General features: G+C 39.3%; 1 protein-coding gene and 1 long non-coding RNA gene across 8 annotated transcripts in view; one reads left to right on the top strand and one right to left on the bottom strand.

Annotated features, from left to right (window-relative positions):
- Nucleotides 1–24886, top strand: part of LOC116710686 (low-density lipoprotein receptor-related protein 1-like) — a 111406-nt gene that overhangs the window by 5633 nt on the left and 80887 nt on the right. For all 7 annotated transcript variants that reach the window (XM_032549850.1, XM_032549847.1, XM_032549853.1 and 4 more), the window contains exon 2: nt 13736–13858. In XM_032549850.1, the coding sequence (XP_032405741.1) occupies nt 13736–13858 (123 nt within the window). The remainder of the gene's footprint in view (nt 1–13735; nt 13859–24886) is intronic.
- On the bottom strand, nt 22420–23550 carry LOC116710688 (uncharacterized). Its single transcript, XR_004337116.1, has 2 exons — nt 22718–23550; nt 22420–22477 (listed from the first exon to the last, which is right to left on the bottom strand). It is a non-coding gene; the product is annotated as an uncharacterized LOC116710688 (long non-coding RNA).

The following is a 24886-nucleotide window of genomic DNA, read 5'->3' as shown; positions in this document are numbered from 1 at the left end:
ACTGGATGGCTAAAGCACCAAGAAGAGTAGTGGAGCAAAACAAATATAGATTTGTCTCAGACCACCCAACTAGATTTAACAGGACAATGCGTTTCAACAACACATGACCCCACAATTTGCTCCAGGATGTACACTGATTCGGTGTTCCCTCTTTCTAGACCTGTTTTTAAAGCCTCACTGCATGTAGACATTGAAACTCAGGGTCTTGTTTTATCACTCAAGGCTTCAACTTTGTCTTGCTTCATGAAAACAGACAATTGGCATAGCTAAGTGTGGATTTAATGAAGAAATTGGTGTTGGTCTAATTGTATTTCCATCACCTTTTATGTTGATTATCCCAGTTCCTATCTAATGTTATAATTTTATATTAATGAATCACATTTATAATTTATTTAACTCCTCAATAATTTCTCAACATGATGCTTGAATGATTATGGGGACAGCATAAGATTCTCCGAGCGTGGCATTTAAGAAAGATATCATGGTTTTGACACTCTCTCTGGATTTGGACAAAACCTTAAGTAATTTTATAGCAAGGTAGGGTATTATACAAAATGGACGTTTTTGAGCTTTATGTCATGTTATATTATTCCCTCATCACTTACACTTGTTTGAGAAATCCTGGAATCTCCTGTGGCAGCCATTCAGGAATATCTAAAAAACTTTCTCGCTAAGCGCTGCCTATTTACCCAAAGCTCCTCCTTGGATTTTCTTTGTGCTTTGGCCACATAGCTCCTCTAGACTAGCGGTAGCAGCAATTAGCAAACACCTGGTGGAACCGCTTATTTGCTGAGCTTATCATGCAAACTACAATGGAAGAAGAATGATTGTAAAGGGCATCAGTGGAGAAGCATTGCTGTGATGATGTCAGATTTCTGTTAAGTTGTTTTTGATATATACATATGTGGGAAATTTTCTACCATAATCCAAGAGCATACATTTTCAGTCTGAAAGCAGGATTTCACGTCTTTCTTCTCAAAACTTGTAACGCTTGTAATCAAAACTTCTCCTCGCGCTCTGCTTGGACTCTCTGCTTACTTTTGTAAACACCTTTTGGCACAGTCGCCTGGCAACCTCTCAGCTAATAGAATGAAAGTGCTGTACTGAATGCATTTGTTTCCTTCTAGCGGGTGTGCCTGTGTGGCTACTATTGATTGTAGCAACTTGCCCCACCCACTGTATGTACGGAGAAACAATGACGTCATCTTTCTCCTCCATAGTACACTAAACATCTGCCAGGAGTGCTACTAATTGCTAACAGCTACTGACCTTAGGCAGGAGTTTGTTCACCCAGCCAACTCCCTACATCCAGTGGGATTTAGATGCTGAGATCTGTTTTTGGTTTGGCATGTCATAACTTGAGTTTTTGTTCAAGTGATGGATCAGTTATTTTCTTTTTTACCAAGCTACTAGCTGAATAGTTGGTCGTGCTAGCCCGCAGTCAGTTTCTTTAGATGACTCAGTTTTCCATGCATGACTCTGTCTATTTGTGACTAGAAATGTATCCAAACACACACATTTTTTTTCCTGTACCATTCTGCTAGTCAGTGAACTAGCAGGGAGCATCTACAGAGGGACATAGGCAGCCTACGTTACACCATTCTCCATACAGCTGAATTAAAACTCTTGGCACTCTGACACTTTCTCTGGCATCCCATTAGGACTCATAATAATAGCAACAACTTGATAGGACCTCTTTAAGGGCTTGGTAGTCCTTGACACCTGCAAAACTGGCCAAGGCCTGATTGTGATTGTTCAGCGTTAGCTGTGAAATAATATAGTTATGAAGTTATGGATATTATGCATAGTTAACTTAGTAAAGGAGGACAAACGAAGCTGTGTAAGGGTTTTTACTGGATCTCTTGTCACACAAATCATTGGGGATGTGGACAAATGTTTCTGTTTTTCTACTTGGAATCAGACAAGTAGCAAGCAGGTGTAGTCTACAGTATGTTCCCTTTTTTTATGGCTTCTGTTCAACGCTTTTCCAAATGATAAACAACAAAAAGTTTGATTAAAGCTACGACTCTCTTTTGTGCTAAGGAAAAAGTTGATCATTTTTCTTTAAAGTGGGAGTTATGGACTGCAGATTCTTGTAGGTTTAGAAAAATGGCAGAGCAAGCACAGTGAGAGTGACCCACTTTCTGCTGCTGTAAAGAAAACCAAAACAATGAACTGAGTAGCTAAAGCTCCTGTTACGTGAGGAGATCAGCAGAGTCAGGTGATAATATCTGGATTATTCCCAGACCTACAAAATCTGCTACATGCAGTTAAAATGAAAGTTTTCTCTTGCCGTGTAACTAAACGTCTAATGATGCTGGAAGCTGAAGCAATCAAAAAACATAGCTTTACATGTCAATCAGCTTGCCTCTGGATGAAAATCCACACGTCTTTGATAGATATGAACCCAAACAGGAATCTATAGTGAACTAGTAAGATATTTAAATCCTGAAATGTGTTTCTGATATACAGTAAGTGCAGGTGAAATCATACATGTTATTGCTAAAAGAATGTACTTACCAAATGAAGTAGTGAAGTAATGTTCAGGTTGTGAAACATTACTTCACACTTCAGTTTGTGAAGTAATAGCCTATTTCACAACCTGAACAGAAATCTACCATAATGAAAACATATAAACTTGAGCGACGTCCCATTTTTGATCTGTACGATTTAATGTAATATTGGCCCACCTTTTGCATCCATGACAGTATCAACTTCTGGGAAGGCCTTGGGAAGCGAGTTTTTGTGATTATTCTGCAAATTTTTTTAAAGCGGACTTGAGAAGTGAGACACTGATGTTGGATCAGAAAGCCTGGCCTCAGGTTGAAGTCAGGACTCTAAGCAGGCCAATCAAGTTCTTCCACACCAAACCCACTGATCCAGGTTTTAATGGACCCTGCTGTATGCACTGATGCACGGTCATATTGGGACACGAAGGACTCATCCCCAAAATGTTTTGATATGCTAATGGATTAAGAGCGTCTTTCACTTGAGCTAAGGGGCTGAGCCAACCTCCTGAAAAACATCCACACTCTATAATACTGTCCACACCAAATTGTAGACTTATACAGTTCAGAAAAAGTGATGTTCCCCTGGCAACCACTAAGTTCTGGCTCATGCTTTGGATAAGCAGACAGAGCCATGTTTTTATCCCTCCAGAGAAGTTGTCTCAACTGAGTCCCATGGTGTTATGCTTTAGAGCACTGCATCCAGTGCTTTGCACTACACTTGGTGATATAAGGCTTGGCTGCATCTGCTTGGTCATGGAAACCTCTTCCATGAAGTTCTGCATGGACTCTTCTCGAGCTAATCTGCATGACGCATGAAGTATGGAGGTCTATAGCTAATGAAAGTTGGTGGCTAAGTTTTGACATCCAATAATTTTGTCTTTGGTATGATTCCATTAACAGTTCACAGGCCAGTATTTAGTAGAAGGGAAATCATTATTGGATTTATTGCACAGCCTTCCTTTTACAAATGTCTGTAGAAACCATCTGCCTGCATAGCTGCCGGACATTATGCACCTGATTTCAAAGATCTGGATTGATTAGTGAATCATTGCAGCAGAATAGAATGTGTCACAATAAATTTTCGTCCTCATGATTGCTGCATGAAGCAGGACCAAACGTCACTATTCATATCAGCTGAGTTCCCATGATCAAAGACTCATCGTCTGCTCATTAAAGCTGCTAAAACCCAAATATCTGACAGCTTCTAGGGTTGAATCTTCCTAAAATGTTCCAGCTGCCACGCATGTAGCTGATTTAGCCATCTAAAATATGGCTATAATATGAAACAAAGTTATGTAATGGTCAGGGAGGATGAGGTGTGCTGACCCTTCCACAGTAAAAGCAAAAGTGAGCTTGGTTTCCTTCTCATTTTAAGAATGAAAGAACTGTTCATGCTGATATGTTGATCACTGTATAATCTTGACCTGTCAGTCCTCAATGGGCTTTACTGTCTAATTGTGTTTTGCTGAAACACAATTAGAGGTCAAGTAATGGTATTGTACTCTTGTTTTGTAATAAAGGCCCAATACATGTTTCAAGAGAAATCTCCTGGTTGCTCCATTTATTAGTTTTTCTTAAGCTCAAGCCTTTTTAGTAAAAATCATGAGATTGTAATCCCATCTAGAGAGACTTCATCCACTGAAAAAACAAACAGGACTTCTCTGTGGTGCTTTACGATGAATCCTTGGTAACTCCAATTCTAATGAATGATTCCTCACTCCTTCACTAGCAAATTTTGCATTTCATAAATTACATAACTTCACGGTTGCAAATATTTTTCATGTGCATGATTGTTTTGAACACAGCTATTTACTTGCATGCATCAAAACATTCAAGTCATCATTTTAAGCATCTTAGTAGAGCTGAAACCCCAAAAAATGATAATTACATATGATCTCACCTGTTATAGTGTTTGTTATTTTGATAGATACATACATAGAAAAAAATAAACCACAAAATTTGGTTGCAGTTTTCAAGTAATTGTACTGCATCTTATTGACATTCTGTTATTAATACAATAGAACTGAGAGTATTGAGCTAATCTTAGATGCCCAAATTTTCTTTTTCTCACATTGCTTAGTAGGGTTGTTTCAGCCAGCGGACTACCAGTGCACAGCACCAGGTAGGGGGAAGGCTGTAGTGTTTTGGCTCTTTGAGTCTTCAGTATGTTCTGCGGCATTTTACTAACATTAAAAACCTTGCATGCCTTGATACAACTAGTCCTTATCTAAAATACATAAGACAAATAATCAGAAATACAATTTCTTTCCTATTTTTTGTGCAACAGTTATTGAAGGAGGTGTATAGTTTGAGTTAGTAATGTTTTCAAATATCATCCATGCAGAAACTGAAACTTTATCGGGGGTGGAACAACAACAAAAAAAGCCACACTTAAGATTAATGTTCATCTTTCTCCTCATTTCTGTGTTTAACAAGGTTGATTCATGTATCAGAGCTCATTTGCATTTCATAATAAGTACGCCCCCTTGTTCCACATATGTGTGCCGTGAGGAGCCACCGATAAGCCAGAACTCATTTCCACTAAGTCCTCCACTGAAACTTCTGCTCTCTGATGTCGGCGCACATACTCTGCAAACAAGGAGACACGGTTAAATCTATTTTAATGAAAATGACGATTTGTCTAAATGCTAATGAAATCAGACACTCAAATAGCATAACAGTAACACACTGTAAGTTTATTGTGTGTTTGTTACCTAATTAAATTAGATTATTGGTTGAGCCAAAACATGCAGTCAATTACAAAATTGTGAAGTAACGTTTCACAACCTGAACAGAAATCTGTTCCATCTCCCCCCTCACCACTCATAAATGTTGTTTTCTTTCAGTTGGACTCTAGATCTCTAATGTTTAACTTCGCCTTAAGCCAAACCTGAGCCTCACTTTAGTATTGTGTGGTTGAAATATACTCAATTCTGTTGAGACATGGCCAAAGCTAAATGCTTATTAAAGATGGTAAGGGGATACTTCATACAAAACATTAATGTCAATACTGAAATCTGCACTGTTATGTCCCTGCTTCATGTGGAGGCTTTCCTACACACAAATATCTGTGTGTAGGCAGTGTGGTCTCCCCTATTACGTGTAAATTTTGTGCTTCTGGGAACAGAATAGGCGGCTGTTTGCTCCACTGTTATTAGCCTACACACACCACAACAAAACCGAGCAGGCTTGTTTATTTAAAATGTAGGGGAGTTTTATTTGCATGCATCTTGCCGAGAGTCTGTCAAGTATCTTAAAGGGGAAGTCTGATATTTTTTGGAGTTATTTATAAGAAGCCACTTACAAACACCTCTGATTAGCTTCCTCCTGCTGGATATTATTTATTAAAGCAACATAATCTCATTTCCTCACAGTGCACCAGGAGGAACATGTAAAAATAATTACTTTAAATGTTCAGTTGTCAAAGTGAAACATCCTCCTGCTGTGTACGAACTGACCCGTGGTCAGCATGAGCTGTCCTGAAGCAGACAGCTCTATTTCGAAGCTGGAAATAAAGAGAAAAAGCTGACGTGGTATGAAATGTCAAAAGGGTGAAATTACTTTTCTGAAAAACACTAACAAGTTTAATAAAGCAAAACACATTCTGTCCATTCTTCTTCTATTGTTGTCCATTCTTATTCTTTTCAGTAGGCGTATAACTGCTCAAGTGAAAAGTGGTTTTGCACGTAGCGAGCAGACTGCCGCTCCCAGTGATTACAGCTCGAGTTAACATCATCAGACTAAGCATACAGTCAAATAATGCAAGGTTACTTTTTATTGTTTGGCAATTGTTCTAAAACAAAAACTTATGAGAAGATGATATAACATCTCCACTCAATGCTGCATGTTGCAATTTACTGTTCAGCAGCAGAAATGACATATTTAATGACTGCCAACCGCCACTAAATATCATGTTTATAGTGCAGTGAGCCGACCCTTAACAACAGTCATGGTTAATTTTGCTGCCCTTTGGGAAAATTTAATCATCTACTCCAGAGATGCAACGTGTGCTAGCAAGATCAACTTTTCACTCACATCTGAAATGGTGACGCCTCCCCTAAAGTTCGTTATGAAAGTAAACTTAAATTTTCAGTATCATGTTTAGAATCTGTTATATTTGTAGTTTCATCATAATATCCGTTATTAGTCGACTTCCTGTAATGCATGCAAATAAACCTCTCTCTAAACATGGAATCAGAGAAATTTCAACCTCCCTATATAGAGGTCAAAGTCGCATTGAGACTTGTAATTTGTCCCAGTCTTCTAAAAAAGAAAAGTGCTAAAGAATTTCAAATAATCTCCTTTAATATGTTTCCCTTGGTAGCGAACTAAGAAGGCTTAATTGTCACTTCTGCTGCTGCTGCAGCTTTCAGCATGTGCTCTGATGGTGGTACAGCAGGGGGATTTTTCCAAATTTACTAAGTTTATAATCGTGGATCACACCTTACGGGTTCCTGCTTACGCCCCCGCCTTCCCGTCACCGACTTATAGATTTAACGTGGAAGTGAAAGAGGTCACGGCTCCTCCCCTCTGTGCTCTGACTCTCAGCCAAAACGAGATTGCTGACATGCTCGATTAACACTCTGAAATGGCGCTTTAATGGGTCTTAAATTGATTCATGGAAAACACACATTGAAACAGCCTTCAGCTCAAACTAAACATGCAAGAACTTCAGCTTCAGCGAAAAAGGCGAGGCTAAAGTTTAACGTTGTGTCGCTATTTTAATGGTAATGTAGCCAACATCTGTTTAACCAGCAATAGTTACCACGTCTCACTCTCGATGTTAATCCGTATTTAATTGGCGGTCTGAATTTTTCTTCTTTTATCCCTATCTGCTCATTAAAGACAGATTTTCACAGACTCTGCTGTAAAGTTTGGTTCAGGAGGCACAGCTGGGTCATCTTTTTCTCTCCTTGGTAACTTGAGCAGTTGCGAGAAGTTGGAAAACTGTTTTTCCCTCCCTCTTTTCCTCCTCCTCCTCTTTCCTTCTTTTTCCTTCTTTCTTTCTCAACCCTGAAGCGCCTCGCCTCTGGAGGCGGATGAAGAGGTGGCAGGCCACAGCAAAACATACCAATTCCTTCTTCCCACATTTTTGGTGTTTTTGAAGAATCCCTTCAGCTCAGCCCATAGGTCAAACAGTAAACCAGCGTACCGCTCGGTTTGGTTTCCACCTCAGTTTATCTTACATGACTCCATTTGGATCTTTTGCAACATTTACAAGTTTTTTTTTTTAAGCTTCATATTTTCAACCTCATATTTTACTGTCATGTAAACATTCTTCCTTTGTATATGTGTGGACACACATTATGCTGCCTACTAGAATAAGAACATTTTGGGATTACGGCCCTGCCCCCTCCCTCTCCGCTGAGAAACAGCTGAAATGTTTTATTTGAAGGAGTACACGCTATCTTCTGTAGACTAAACTGTTTTTTTCCATTACGCTCTTCAACATTCTTTGTAGCCCTTAAAAAATTTTTTTAAAAAACTTCACAATGCATTTACTTCAGCCGAGACCTTGTGCTTTATGCCCGTTTTCAGCTTTGTAATACTCTCTATATTCAGCTTGTAAAAAAAACAATCACCCATGTTAAATCAGAGCAGATGTAGTCTGAGCATGCTCAGTCAGTCTGGATGCAAAGAATGTGTTTTTTTTGTAAGGATTGTGCAAGCACTTAGCTATTTGAGCAAAGCTAGACCTATTTTATTCTTCTCTGTAACACATATGGCGATTTGTCGAAGTATTCACATCCCCTGGACATTTTCAAACACTATAGCCACAAACTCAAACATATTTGAATGAGATTTAATGTATAGCACAAACATATTTTTCCAAATCACTCTGAAAAGTGTGGCATGCTTTTGTATTCGGCCTCCTTTACTATGGTACCACTTATTACTCTAGTATGTGTGTTAAAAGTCTCACATAAATGCATATGTGAAGGCCTTAGAGGTTGGCAAGAGAATATTAGTGAAGAAGCAGCATCACAGAAAGGAACACAAAAATAGTTTTAAGAACTTTAAAGCAGAGTGATGTTATAAATCAATGTCCCTTCTTTTGAACATCTCACTGAATGCTGTTCAATCCTTCATCAATGCAAAGAGAGCATAAGGAGAGCATTCATCAGTAAAGCATCCGAGATACTCATTCTCTGCATACCTATTATTTATTTCTTTATTTATTTTAATGGTAAGAATAAACCGATTGTAGAAAGAAAATTCCTGTTTGGTGTTTGTCATAAGCCATGGTAGGAAAACTGCAAACATGGAAGGTCAGATGACGCCAAAATAGTGTTTTGGTCTACTTAAAAAACACTATGCATGGAGGAACTCTATCACTTAAAATCACCTTGAACATACCATTCACAACAGAACATGGCAGTGGCAGCATAATGCTGTGGGGATTCTCTCTTGAGCAGAGAGAGAGGAAGCTGGTCAGTTGATGGAAAGATGGATGCATGGAAATCCTGGCAGATTTGTTAGAAGCTGCAAAAGACATTATATTATGAGGCAAAGGTTCACATTCTAATCTAAGAGAACCTAAGCATACAACCAGAGCTACAACAAAATGTCACAATGGTCCAGTCAAAGCCCAGACCTTACTTTGATTTGGAACCTGTGGCAAAACTTGAAATACAGCTCTGGAAAAAAATAAGAAAGCACTTAAAATGATCCGTTATATTTATTATAGGTATGTGTTAGAGTAAAATGAAAATTGTTCTATTATTCTATGAACTACTGGAAACATGTCTCTGAACTTCCAAGCAAAAATGTAGTATTTATTTGCAGAAAATGAGAAATGGTCAAAATAATGAAAAAGATGCAGCGCTTTCAGACCTCAAATAATGCAAAGAAAACAAGTTCATGTTCAGTTAGAAACAACAAAACTAATGTTTGAACTCAGGAAGAGTTCAGAAATCCATATTTGGTGGAACAACCAGGAGGTTTTCAATGGGGTTCAGTGCAGTGGGATCTTAGTTTTTTCCAGAGCTGCATTTTGCAAAGAACAAGGGGCAAATCTCCAAATGTCCGAAGCTGTTAGAGCTGTACACTAAATGATTTACTGCAGAAAGATAGTTTAACAACTCAAGAGGGATAAAAACAAATGACGTCGCTCTTTTCAGATTTTTAATTGTTAAGCACTTAGAAAACCAAATATTCTATTTCTCTCATGTGAAAGTTCTGCACTACTTTGTGTTGGTCTGTCACAAAAAAAATCCCTGTAAAACCCATGGAAGTTTGTGGTTATGACAGGACAAACTGTGCAAAAGCTTAAGGGAAATTCATGTTTTTACAATACACTGTTTTAACACTGTTCTGCCACAAACCCAGACGGATCTTAGTGCAAAGACATGGGATCAGATGCACCTTCTGACTTGAAGTTCAGTGGTGTGCTTTATGTTTGGTATCCTCTCACACTCTGCTGACTGGTGTGTAATGAAGCACTGGTTTCAGTGTCTGCAGGAAGCTTTGTAGTGGCCCGGTTGATCTCTCAAGGCAGACCTACAACTTATTTATAGCTCCTCTGTGGGTGTTGGAGGAAATGGTGCATGGGCTGCGGGTGAGGCCTGTGTTTGCCTTAGGAGAGGACTCTTCCTCACAAACAGACCGAGCTCATCCTGGAGCCTGAGCAGAAGGGTGCAAAGGGACGCTGGATTTGAAATCTGGTCCAGATTTCACACAGACTCCACTTTGGTAAAAAAAATTAAAAACACACACAGGCGGCTTATTGATAGCATGTGTGACATTCCACCATCCCTCCTCAATATTCTAGCCTCACTCAGAGGATTCACAGAAATTCAGGCCAACTGTGGCTATGAGACTATTTGACTTATACAACATAAATCATTTTCTGTGATCTCTTTTCTTTTGTTCACCGAGTGTTTTTAACTTATGTCCTATTTACATACGTTATTTACAATCCTTCTTTCCTGATCATGTTTTGCAAGAGAAAAGTTTGATATTTTATAACTATGAGAGATGAGTTCTGTTGATTGGTTATCAGCAGTCAGTATCTTTCTGTTTCTATGCAACTTTTTCAAGTACTGGAAGGACTGGTCGGCCATTTTTTTTGTGTATGCATAAACTACAACATTGCAATACTGAGAGGAAAAAAATGTAATGATTGTGTGCCACTAGAAACAACAAAGTTTTAATTTACTCAGGGTTTCTGCTGGGCCTTAAAAAGTTTTGAATGAGCTCAAATTTCCCCACACTAAGTATTAAATTTCCTTCTAGCTATCTAAAGTTGGTGCTTACATTTTCATAAATTTTTTTTTGCTCTTAAATAAAATAAGCCAGTTTCCACTAAAGTGGTTTATTAAGTGGCAAAATGGTAAATGGCCGGAATAGATAGTTGCCGTTTTCTAGTCCATTGTGCTTCACACTACATTCACACACTGACAGTGGTAAACTACTACGTAGTAGGTTTCTACAGATGTAGAATACATCTTGTAGTCGACCCTTGAGCTACCTGTATGCTGTAGGAAGGTGTAAAAGTCACCTACACTGGGATCGAATACCAAAAAGTCCGCTTAAATTGACACTGCTATAAAGTTATGCACTTAACTCACTTAAGTTAGTTTTTTTTAGTACAATTGATTCAGCTTTGTGTCACTTCCTTCTCCTGCAAACTGCTGCGCCTCCTTGGGGGGAAAATCGACACTGTGGTTTGATGGGGGTGTCTGTGCAACTTCTTCACTCATCAATGTAATAAAACCTCAACCAAAAGTGTTCACTGAGTTTTATATGCTTGAATATCACAGCTGATGTAGCTGCTAGTTACTTATTTAGAGGAAGGGAACAACAGCGCCAGCCACTGTTAAATCTCTTGCTTTTTGTCTTCCGGTGTCAGTGATTCTCTTTATGATGTTTAAAATTAGCCGACAGCAGCAGCTTCATATTATTGTTTTTCCTTGACTCCAATGACATCCAAACACCTTAAACTCATAAAACACACTTTATGTCTACTGTTGCATTGACTCCCAGTTTGACTTCACTCCAAAAGTGGGTGTGGCTGTTTCTAAAGACCCAAGTACTATGGTGCTTAAATCCATCTATTCATTTAAAATTAAATAACATTGGTCCCCAAAATATATAAATTTAACTTTGTGAAAGTTGCAGAAAGCTTGTTTATTGAAACTGAGATAAACTTTCTTTTAATTGCAAAGTTTGACTTTGATTTTAGAAATATTTTTTGGCATTTTTATTTTCTGTTGATAGCATGTTTAATGCTATCAACAGAATCAGTTTGAAAAATCAGATTAATCAGTTTGAAAAGCCTGAAAAGGGGCAGGCCTTTTTGGTATTTTGTATATTTTTACTAGTTAGAAACAAAGGCATACTTAGATAACTTGGACGTGAACCGCAGCGGGTCAGACCACGGCCTCTTTCTGCATTTCCTTGACTTTCCCTGTGAGACTTCACGTCCAACTAACTAACCTCTTGACCTACTTCTTCTTCTCCCTGCCATGTTTCTGTCAGCAGCAACCTGTGAACTGAGCCAGCTCCTCCCACAGCCATTACCGAATGTAAAGTTAACCACACGTCGAGTCGACTCATGTCAGCGTCTGAATAAACAGCTCACTTCACATATTGCCGCCTGCCACAGCTGGTGATGATACCTCGTAAACAAACAAACAAGCATGCACCAAAGAGCAAAGATGATGAGCAACGTGGAAGGGCTTCAACAGGGCCTGGTTGCATATCATGAATAATTCAGAACCTTCTGACTTGCGAGAGAGAAAAAAAAAAGACACCCCTCTAGTCTCTCGTGCAAGTACTCTGTTCAAAGTGGTGAGGAGATGAGGATAGATAGAGGATCGGAGCAGTAATATGCCATATTGAATTTATGGTATTTGGGTTGAGCCCATTTAATGATCCCTCTTAGTGCTGGAGTTGGAGGCTGTAGCTGTACATGTAAATGCTGTTATCCTGTTTATCCCACTTCATCCCATCATCTAAACCTCTACTACCCCAAACTGTCCTGTCTAAGCCGGCGGTTCACATCTATGCTCAGGTAATGCTGTCATTTCCTGACAGCATCTCTGAATTCACACCTGGAAGTTTTCAAAAAACACAATTCTAAGATTTTGTTGACAGATACACAAGGGCTGAAAAAATGTTGGGATTTTAGTGGTTTTTCAGGAGCTCATAGGTATGGAAAATGAGGGAAAAAAAAGAGTATGGAGAAACATGAATAGTTAGACTTCATTACCTATCTCACTGTCTAAAATTTAGGTTCATGGCCAACTGGTTTTAGCAGGTTCCATATTTAATGCACTGAAGAAGTGGTTGGACTGGGCTTTCTTCTCCGTGTTATCTGAGTTGCGTTATTGTCTTATCGTTAGATAAAATACATTTGTTTAGTAGGCAGTTTAACTTAAAATCTACCTCAATTTTTAAAATGTATTTGTTCATACTGACCAAATAGCAATGTTTCTGCTTGAAAACACATGAATGAGAAATTTATATGTGGAGAGCAAAACGATTAAGCCTTCAGGGTTTGTTCTACCCTCACAGGTTCTGGAGTTTTCTCCACTGAAAGACCCAGGGAAGCTCCAGCCCACACTCTGCCTTCCCTCTCGATACTTCTTCACTGAAAAAAAAAAAGCAGCGGTTTGTTGGGACATCCAAAAACCTCATGTGGTTCAGAACTTGTAAGGAGGGTTATGAAATGTTGGTGCCTGTGGTCATCAGAGCAAATGTTGGACTTGCTATCAATAGCCAGGTTTAAATAAGCGTATACTGTAGACTACTGTGAGCTAAACCAACTTTTCTTTTCTTAACACAGTGTTGGGTAACAAAGTTATCACTCAGTGGAAGTCGGTGCTCGGCTTGGTCAGTGTGTTTTGTTTAAACGCTCTTGTGCTTTTCTGAGAAGGCCTTGAATTGATTTGTTTTGTGTGCCATCTGACTGTGGGCAGAGTGGGTAGGATTTCTCATCACAGAAACCTGAACTGGACATTTTTGATGCCCTCCAGCCACGGCGCATTGCAACTAGCTCCCCGGGAAACTGGACCTGAATATGTATATGCAACAATTTTACAAAAAAAGAAAAATGTTTTCACATTTATCCTTTTCCTACTACTCTGTCCAACAGTAAGCACCCTTCCTAAACCTTATCAGGGCAAATGACTATTGACTCCTAACAAGATCTCAGGACTAAAGATCAGTGAGACGATTTTTGTATAATTGATTAATTTCATCACATCTTTTTGTCTTTTCAGCCCCCAGGAGTTGCAGCCCAAAGCAGTTTGTGTGTAAGGATGGAGTGACATGCATCTCCAAAGGTTGGCGCTGTGATCGCGAGAAGGACTGCCCAGATGGATCAGATGAGGATCCTGATGTTTGTAAGTCCTCAACAGCGTGTCTCTGAAAACAGAGATTAATCACTGCAATTTATAATCACACAATGTTCTACACACTAACTTAGTTTTTTAGTTTAATCTTTGGTAAAATATAAAGGAGAAATTCTAATTATCTGTTATTGCCAGCACTATGAAGGTGCTTGGGTTCCTGGCCTCTGGAAAGTCTGTACATTTTTCTTATCATGAATAGAGTTGCAGCAAATAGCCACATTTTTCAACTGAATAAAATTTAATAGTAAAATTATTACATTTTATTTTATTTTTTGCAAGGAATGCAAACTTCCACAATCAATGTTTACATATGGGCATAATTAATAAATCTATTTGTATAGCACATTTCAGCAACATGGCAGTTTAAAGTGTCTCACATCATAAAAACACAAAAATACAAAGTTATAAAAACACCATGCAGTCAATTATAACCAGTAACAACATTACATTACATTTTGATGATGCAAGATTTTACATCATCAAAATGATGTAATTATGATGTAAAATCATCAATACACATCAAATAAGTTGGTCAATGCTGTTATTGTGTCTGATTTCTTCTTTAGATAAAAATATTTGTGTGGCAACACTAAAATTGATGACCTCTTGTTTTTCTTTGGATCTATTGTGCCAAATAAATTAGGACATTTACAAGGTTTGCCTTTCCGTGTTAAGATTTTAGAGTTGACTTCTGATCCACAGATTATGCAGCCATAGACCCAACATATGAGACAGTCTGGGGCGATGAAAAGCCACTTTGACAATTGCCAAGTCTCACTCTAGCCGGTTAGTGTCTGGTTCGGTTCTAGCCAGTGCAGTGTGTTCTTCACTGGGTGTGAATATAGGCAGGAACGTTGGCAGGCCTTGAGCATGGAGGGACCCTGAGCATGATGGACTCAAATAAACCCAGAAATTTACTTTTGCCTTAAAGAAATTCAATGCTACCCCAGACATGAAGAAAATAGTTCAGTTGAGCTTGCTATATCTGCAAATCTTAGCTGTATTTTGACATTTTTTAAAAATGTGGGCAAACTTTAGATTTAGGTAACAGCCAAAAGGTTTATGCATATTTCCACGCATTAAATTTATTGAAAAGAAAAACCTAAAGAATAAAAAACATCACACCAAACGGATGTTAGTACAAAACTGTAGCTCTGACAGAACATTAATCACAGCTAAACCGTTTCTTGTTTCTTCACTGCATGCCCATTTTTCTCTGCTTGCAGGGCTGTGAAATCACAGTCATTCTGCCCTAAAAGTTGACACATGTGCTCCTGGTGTAGCTCATGATTACGCTCCTCCACTCTGAGCAGCTGTCTGATAGCAGACAACATGTCCACTGGTCCAATGCAGTGGTTTGGATGTTGTTGTTCGAAGTTTGCAAGGCCTGGCCTTTGCTCATGCAGTGACGCAAATCACAGGCAAATCAGCGAACGGAGTCTGCCGTCAATCAAATTGACAAGGAGATGACTCTGGCCTGTTAAAGCCACTCCCATCCATCCACTCATCCATCCATGTTTGCCATGACCTCTGCATGGCTTCTTACCGGAGTTAGCATTATTAATCGTTGTCTTGCCAACAGATTATTGAGCTGCAGCTCCATCAGAGTTACCTTGGGCTTCCTGTCTACTTTTCATCCTACATTTCTCTGTGAAAAGTCAAAAGTTTTTGATATTGGTTTATAAGTTAACCCTGCTTTTAACTTCTCCACAACTTTATCACTGACCTGCTTGCTGTGTTCCTTGGTCTTTATGTTGCTGTTTGTTCACTGATGTTCCCTAACAAGCAGAGTGGCCTTCACACATCTGAAATTGACTAATTAAGTGACTTCAGAAGGTAGTGAGGTTCGCTGGTTTATTAAGAGTGTCATGGAAAAGGGGCTGTGAATACAACTGATTTTCAATGTAAAAGTGATAAGACAAAAAAAAGACATTCATCAGTTTTCTTTTCAATCATGAGCTTCTTTTGTTATGTTCTGTCACATGAAATCTCAGTAAAACATTTTGAAAGTTCAGAAAGGTCTGAGAGGTATAAATACTTTTGAAAGGCACCAAAAGTATGTGTGTGTGGGTGTGTGTATGTTTTTGACCAAATCGGCATGTTGACTTGCATAGAAAGTGTAGCTGCGGTCTAGACATTTGAGACTCTGAAAGCAGATGTCTGGAAGTCATTAAGAACTCGCCTTGGGGAATGGAGAAACCTGCTGTTTCTCACTACCTGCCCTCCTCACCCTCTCTCAGCTGGGCCAACCTTCCTTGCAGTTTTGCACGACCTTTTTCTCTTCCTGACACTGTGCCAGGCACCTTATCTAGAAGCTGCTCCACACATTTAGGCTGAAAAAAGCAGGTCCCATGAAATTGCTGGTCCTGTAGTTGGAAGCAGTGATGTCATTAGAAGCTGCTGCAAGAAACGCTACATTATTTACTTGGTACCAGTCTCAGCTGGGTAAAGAGAAAAACTTGAATTTTCTCCAGTGTATTTGCTACCGTTGTTCACAGACTGAACACCACAGCATTGGCATTCATAGGATCTCCCAATTGTTTCATGTGACTTCAGATGTTATAAATCAGCATCTATTGAACAAGACATTTTAATTCCTGTCACAATTACTGATGACAAATGGTGGTCATCTTGTAAATTATTTGCATTATATCCTCAACTTTTTTGTGACATTCCAAAGGAGTGGAACATCTTAGTCAGAAGCAGAACCAAGTAAATCCGTTCTAATTCTGGATTGTTTCTCCAAATATACCCATTTCTAAACCTGTCTTCTCTTATCCAAACTGGCCCTATCTGGGACAAAAACAACATGAACGCAATCTGTCACAAGCTACTTAGCTAGCTTATGGCAAGTTTACAAAAGCAGGAACACCAAAATATTGTTTCTGAAATGAGACAACTTTTATAGTGTTCAAAGAAAAACAAAAGACCTAGAAAGAACAAAATTCCCTTCTGTCCAAACAAGAAGGAACTGTGGTGTAAAAAAAAAAAAAGAAGACCCATATAATAATCTCTATTGATGCCTTGTTGTGGTTTGAAGGTGCCTTGTTTGATCAAATAAACTAACCTCCCTGTTTAGGCTATATCTGGATGTATCTGGTGGGTTAAAACCATCCTGTTTTGTTTCTTTCCTATTTGGAGGACTTAAAGAAACAGCACATGTCCTCGGTTATCCAGTCTTTGGAGGGGGATGTTGTTTCCGTTTGCTTTAAGAAAAGGTTTATGGGCTTTTGTCAAAGGTGTAACTGTTTAGACTATTTCCGATTGACTGGAGGATGAGTCTTTGTGTTTTCCCACAGAGGTGGCTTCTGCATTTGGTTTAAATAACTTTGCTTAGAATTTTGTGTTCTCTCTGTGCTCGTAAAGCTCTAAGTTAAGTCTGATGTCACTGCGTATTTTTCTTGCTGTCAGAGAAACAATGACTTTCAGCCAATTCTGATTATTTTCTAAACCCTGGTAGAATCCTGGTTCACAAGACAAACATAAGTCAAGCTGTGACATTACTTCCTAATGTAATTAAGACGGCATTTCAGCTGTAAATGAAGCCTGCAACTTTAACCTTAATAGCTCTTAAATGTTGCTCAGTTCAAAAGCAGCTGATTTCCAGACATGTATTGGTTTCATGTAAAAACATTTTTATTGAGTTTCCAACCAAATGCCAACAACATATTTAATGTCATTTCATTGCATTGATGTGATCAATGTTTCAAAGCTCAACAGGCCTCAACATCCGCCTGGGGCTTTATGGTTCCTGTGAAGTGAGCTCCTGTCCATTTCCTTTCCCACCCTCACCATGTCTTTATAAACTGGGTTACTGGGTCAGATGGACATGGTGGGCAAATGCTAGGACCAAAGCAATAGCCAAAAAAATGTGTGCATGTGCATTTTGTGCAGCAATGTGTGTCATTTTGGATTAATAAGCATCAGCAGAAATATTAAGAGATGTTCACCTGCGTGATTGGTCACCTACCAGAGTTTGGGGTGTAGGACTGAAGTGTCCATTGAAACTCCGTCCCATGGTGAGGACAGCTTCTGTCTCAGCTTCAGCTCATCATTAGAAGATGAAGAATCAGAGCCTCACAGGGTTTCTTCAAACAAAAATAAGTGATATGTTAGGCTTTTGGTGAATGATATTTACAAGTAGGCTGCGGTGACATTGGTCAAAATGTGCTCCACTTTGTTTCAGCAAAACATGTTGCACAATCACTAACTTTACAGAGAAAACAACTAACATCTTGTTTTACGATGTCCTTCTTAAAAAAAAAGTGCCCAGTAATGATTTTTCTTGGAATCAATTTTTACTTTTTATGAATTTGTTTTCTGTTACCTTTTGTTCTTGAATTATTTTCCTTTTCTATTACAAGACTAATTCCTCAGTGTCCACTGGGCAGAAATCTTGTGGCCCGTCTCTGATTGGTATGAAAGTCCAGAAGTGCCTTTTATATTAAGAAGTAAATTTGTTGGTTGCTTTGTTTGGTCTATGATATCTCCTGTATCGGTTACACTATGCATAATAGGTCTAATTACTCAGCTTGTATAAGTGTTATTGAGTGATTCTTACCTAGTCAACCAAGCAGAATATTTTATTACACTGTAGAGACCAACTGTTCCCAAACATGGTGCTCAGGCCCCCTGGCCTGCATGTTTTAGATGAGTCTCTATTCCTGCACACCTGATTTAAATTATTTTATGACCTCCTCCAGATGTCATCTAGTGCTGTGGAAGCCTGTAAGTCACCAAGTTAAATAAGTCTGGTGTGTGGCAGCAAGGAGACACCTAAAACATGCCAGACAGTGGTTCCTGATGAACCGCTGCAATAAGAGACTGCAAGGTGCCAACGTTTTGTCACTACAAATCAAACCCAGGTCATCACCCCTCCACCACCATGGTAACAGTTAGAAGAGGATGTACTTGTAATACATTGCTGCTCTTCAATTAGTTTTTGTACTGTCCTTTTAGAAAATTGAGAGGTTTATTTGGCATCCCTTTCCAATGAGTTATGTTTGCTTAGTAGTATTTCACTTGTACTGGCATGAGCTTTAAAATATAACTATAAATCTGGCATGAATATGAGATATATTTCTCTAAGCATCTTGTTTAATCTGGCTTTATTGTGGCAGACATACTCAAGCGATGTAAATTATACAAGAAGCAAATGGGAGCTATCATTTTTGAAAAGTAACACCTGCATGGTTGACCAACAGCTAGCGCATATTTGGGACAAATATGAGACATACATCGGCTTCTTTACAAGGCAAACCACTACTAGCTCAGATTCCCATCAACATGAAATGCTGCTCCACAGTAGAGACTGCCATTTTCCCACAAGGACCTACTTTAGTTGTGACTGCATCTGTTAAAGTTTTGACTCATGGGTCTGGAGCATCTGCTGCAATTTTCATAATAGTGGTTCTTCTGTTTTTCATGCATACCTAAGCTCTGTGACCTGAATGAATATATTATCTCTTTATATATCTATTCTGTTTAAGTGTGTGGTCAGATGAGTCTGAATCCCCAGTGAAAGGTTTTTTTTTTTTTTTTTTAGATGGACAGGGGAGAAGGCAGAGTGGAGCTTAGCAAAGGACAATCTGGTGTGTGTTCAGCCAAGAAAAGCATGTAAGGGGTTTAAAAAAAAAGAACAATCTGTAATCTCAGCAGGCTCTTCTTACGGCAGCCAGCCAGACCAAGGGCACCGCTTAAGGGGAAGCAAGAACAATTTGAGGAAACACAAAGAAGGACATGAACAATAATAATGTGATCATTTGCATTTCTAAAGCTGGAGAAAACAAATGCAGAACACCTGGCTCTGCCTTGGGCTACATCTTTCCCACTACAGCACCTGCATTTCATTAGGAGCTGAAATAAAGTACTGCATCCTGTGTCTAAGCTAAATAATTTAACATCCAGCTTTCCTCTGGCTGACGTTGTTTAACCCAAGTCTCCGCTGGTTTGTTTTCTGTTAAGATGACAATTAGTCTCATCCTTCTCTCCTATCCCCCTCAGACCTTTGCTAAGCTTTTCCTCTCTGTTACAATTAGTCACCTGTCTCTTGCATTTATTTTCTATTGCTCCATGTAAAAAAAATAAAATAAATCACTGTCTGCAGTGGGACTTCATGGCTAATTCCAACCAACCGTTTTTATTTAGTAGATCATTTAACCTATGGCTAGAGATGCATAGTAAATTCGACTGGTCTTTGGTATTGGCCAGTTTTCCTCTTCCGCACCCTGACCAGCTACTGTCCAGTCTTAAACTCGGCAGTGCGTTCTTGTTGTAATCAGTGACACATCATACATAAGCTGAACCACTTTGTGGCAGCAAAACACTTTTTGGTGTGGTAGTGGCAAGTGAGGAAAAGATTCAAGAGTCAAAGTAAACCATTTTCAATATCGATAAAGCAGTTAGAGATGTAAGAAGGTAAACCTGGTTTTCCAAGTATACGGTTCTGAAAAAATTATGAAACCACAAGACTTTAAAAAACAAATTCCTCTGCAAGCAGACCTCATTCTACTAAGTGAGGTGCTGATTAGTAATCACCTGAAATCCAGATAGAGTGCATGTGGTAGCAGTGATTGAAAATAATACAACATAACCCTCTCCTTTAACTTCTGAATTGGTGTTTTTTTGGGGGAGGGCATGAACTGAAATATCTGAATAACTTGCAACCCTCTGCTTTCCAGAGCACAGCCTCCATATGTAGAATGCTGCTGGACTGTACAAGGAGGATGGTTAAAGAAAATGAAAATGGCAAAATTCATTTTTAAAGTAGAATCTGATTTATATTAACATCTAGTTCATGCTTAATTTTTAATGTTCCCGTGGGCTGTTTAGGGTCTTTTGAAGAAATATGTGACCTGTGGGTCTTAAAATCCCCAGGTCCATTCAGTCTGACATACACAGCAGCTTCTGCTGTAGTAGCAATGCTAGGCCTGCGAACTGCATTAAGTGCTAATATCAGATGATAAACGTGGCTTAAAATGTAAACTAATCATTTGCGTTTAGTCTTATGACAGGAAAACTTAAACAAAGTACTTAAAATGCATTTTTTTATCTTTTGATATTGTAGTTCTAAATTAAAATCTGAATCAGCAGGTTAAAGTTTTATTTAAAATTTGGAGATATAAAAGGGTCCACAAAATTCTGGTTGGTGCATCATCAGGAGCGCCGTGGCGCGTCGGTCAACTAACTAGCACCTGACATTCATTAAACATGTTGAACTGCACAGAGACAGAACATAACGCTGGACTCCAGCCTTGGATAGAAATGTCACCTTCCTGACTATAACAGGCTCAAGGAAGGACCTGACAGAGCCAGTGTAGATTGTTTAATAATAGGGATGTTTTTTTTATTGGGGTTTTCTATGCTGCTGACGTGTGTTGCCCTTAAATATACACTGCACACATGAAATTAAATTACTCAAAACTCAAAGTCAACTTCTTCAAAATGTCCTACTTATTTCCTTTGTGTATACTATTATTTTACTGTGTTTACTTTTGTTATTTTGTAACCAGCAGTTAAAATAATTTTTTTTCATTATGTCGGGGCAGTTTTGTCCAGTATGTGTTGCAATGTACTTTGCTGATCAAACTGTTTGCTCAGTGGCCGCTCTGCCCCCAAGGAGCACTGCTGCTTGTGTGTTTTGAGAAGACTCAGTTTGTTGTGCTTGTCAGGGGGGGATGGATTTAGCCTTCCTGCTTTGCTTGTAACCCTGCCAGCTGGCCCAAAAGCCCCTCCACCCCCCATGAAGGAATAAAAATGTGCTGTTGATATCTTGGAAGGCAAGTAGAGCCAAGGATCCAACTACCAAACACAGAGTGCAGTGAAGGCATCACACAGTCTGCCACCGGCGTTAAAGCCACGGATCGTTGGAATAAACAACATTTGTGCTGCACATGTCTGGGTGAAAACAAGCACAGTGATGCACGGCTGTCAGAAAAATTTATATTTAGACGTCTCGCTGTAAATAAGATGCTACAGATGCTGTTTCAGTGGTAGCTCAGTGTGTTGTTTTCCACATGTAGACTGAAGTGTTTAAAGGGTTTCTATCAGAAATATTCAGTGCTGGTGAGTGGATGGATATTGTTCCTTCCCTGCTTTGTGGTGCTTGCTCTGCTGTCCATAAACTTTTTGACAAGGCTTGGTGGAGGGCAGACATTAAACTACCAACTCCCAGGGATCCCATCTGTCCACTCTCAGACTCAGCAAAGCATTTGTTGGCTCTTGATTCTGATGCCATGTCCTGGTTGTTGGGAGTTTTGTTCTGCTGGCAGGACAGGCGAGAGAGGAAGGTCATCGGGTGCCTTAGGGCTGCAACTGAGAATGGGCCATGTGCTTCAAGAGCATAATGCCAAGGCAATAGTCAGTGAAATTAAGGTCATAAGGGGTCAGAAAACCTTTTACTCCCTTATTGCTAAGAAAAGAATGACAAGACAGCCAAAGATTAACACAGTTTTCATTTACTGTATGGCTCAATGACATGATGCCCAATTTATTTGTCTGGCTCTACTTTTTACAGTTAAAAAAAGGTTTGTTACAAAGAACATAAGATAGTCGTTGTTGTTGTTAATTTTATTGCCGAGTGCTTTTACACGGATGTGCCGTCCGGTTAAACTGTAAATAAAGTAAAAAAAAAACAAAACATCAATACTAGCTAGGCTTGACTAACCGGTTATAAGGCAAAGTTTACTCTTTGAACACTTCTTCATATAATAAACATCGCCATTCAAATATCACAGTGCAGCAAACACAGCTAGCATTCGGCTAATTAGCTCTAGCAAATCCACCAAGCTCACGCTTATAACAGATAACAAAACTCATCTCCCCACAGCTTACAGCATTAATATAACTCACCACGTTGGGCAACACTCATGAATGCCATTAAAATATGATTTTATTGTAGATTCAGCTTGTTAGCTTCAGCTAACTGCAGTCTCAGTGCATTACTGGCCTGCCGTAAGTTTCTTCTCTCGTTTCACCTCCACCAATGCAAAGCGACTACAGCGCCCCCTAGCGGAATGGGAGGAGTGAATCCAACAAGGTTAAAACTCATAAAAAGAAACCACAGATATGTAATATACCTCCCACATAAACAACTTCTTTAACCTTACAGAGCTGTTTTTCTTGGCCATTTTTGTGGTTTTTAAAGGGTCAAAATGTCATGCGACTGACCGAACTCAATTACTGTTTCAAAATGTCTTAAAAGTACATTAAATCTGTTCAAATATGTTTTCTTTCCTGTTTGGCATGATTTTCAGAGTATTTTCTTCATCCTGTACAAATTTTCAAGGCATTTTTAGTTATAATTCCATTATAACATTTAAACAAAGTTTGTCTGTAAATGTCCTTTTAACTGAATATCATGTGGTGCGACCATCAAGAAGTCCCATTTTTGCACTTATATTTTGAAATCCAGTCAAAAACAGGAGGTTGCATCATCCAATAGTCTGCCAAGAATCCCTGGAGACAGCAAAGAGGTGCTAACTGATAGTGATCTGGTTTACATGCGGACACAGCTAGAATGACTACATTGATTAAATCATCAATATTCTAATTTATTAATTTCAGTTCTATCACCTTCAAAGCTTCAGAATTTCAATCAAAACTAAAACACGTGGGGAACATTTTCTGACCATGATCCTGTGTTTCTATCTTAAGATATCCTTTTAACAGAATTATCTTATGGTAAAAATGGTACATTTGTACTGGACTTTATCAAGTCTGGGACTCCAAAGCGCTTACACTGCAGTTAGTCATTCACCCATTCAAACACACGTTGATGGCGATAAGTTACGTTGTAGCCACAGCTGCCCTGAGGCAGACTGACAGATTTAAGTTACATATTGAAGCTGGTGCCTTTTCATCACTTTGCCCCTGCTGGTGACCTGTGTGCTCCCACCCTCTGCTTGTCAGCCCCAGTCTCACCCCACATGGCTGTGGGTTCAGGTCGGACTTCACATGTGAGGCCGCTTACATGGCTCAGCCTATTTTGCAGGGAGTCGCAGCCGATTTGCATGATCCGAACAATGGCCTTAGTTCTTTGGACCTACAATAAACTACCCCCAAACCACCTCAGTCCCTCAGCCTGGAAAATAGCATGTGATTCATCACTGTGTGCTGCGGCTTAAAGACTCAATTCGTACAAGGCTTCAAAAATCCTGCATTACCTCAATCTGGTCTTGACGCTTGAAGAATGGCATTGTTCGGAGTTTTCAGCATTACTTACTGAAAGTGCTTCTCCAGGTAAACACAGCAGGTACAAAGACGCTGGTTAAATCAATATATAGATCAACTTGCTGGTCTGCCGGTCATGGAGACGAGACCCAAAAAGTAGAAATAAACATGCTCAGATTGACATCAGTGGAAGCTTCTTTAATTTAAGAGCAGCAGTGTACACCAAACCACAAACCAACAACATGAACAATGGATGACAGACTGCTTAAATATAAATGGATCTAAATTGGGTCTTGCTGGAGATAGGCACCAGCACCCTTCTGGTTCCCACAGAGACAAGGGTGTAAGAAAATGGATGGATGGATGGATCCAGGGGATGAAACCACCGCTACATGCTTCAAGATGAAAAGTACAAGAATATTCACTTTAAGCAGTTCGGTTACGGTATTTTATGGGCTGGTGTAATCAGGAGAGCGTTTCTATCACTAACTGGACACTCACTGGGCAGGTGGGGTTAAACCCAAAGGCTTAACATGGCATCATACTTGTGTGACGACAAACATTATACATTAGTGACCTCATGCTTGTCGCAAGCAGTGACGATTTTCTGTCCTCCAATTAAAGGACGGTGTTGTGTGACACCAATGGCTCCACCCTATCCGTACTTTGCCATTGTATTATGGACCTACAACTAAAGACACCCCACTCAATGGAGTGGGGTGTCTTTAGTTGAGTGGGGTGTACAACTAAAGACACCCCACTCAATGGAGTGGGGTGTCTTTAGTTGTGTTCATTATCTAACACAAGGTATTAGATAATGAAAGAGGGGAATCTCTGACAATATTTGAG

This window comes from Xiphophorus hellerii, chromosome 20, assembly GCF_003331165.1.
Source record: "Xiphophorus hellerii strain 12219 chromosome 20, Xiphophorus_hellerii-4.1, whole genome shotgun sequence".
Lineage (NCBI taxonomy): Eukaryota > Metazoa > Chordata > Actinopteri > Cyprinodontiformes > Poeciliidae > Xiphophorus > Xiphophorus hellerii.
This window is presented reverse-complemented; position numbering and strand designations above follow the sequence as displayed.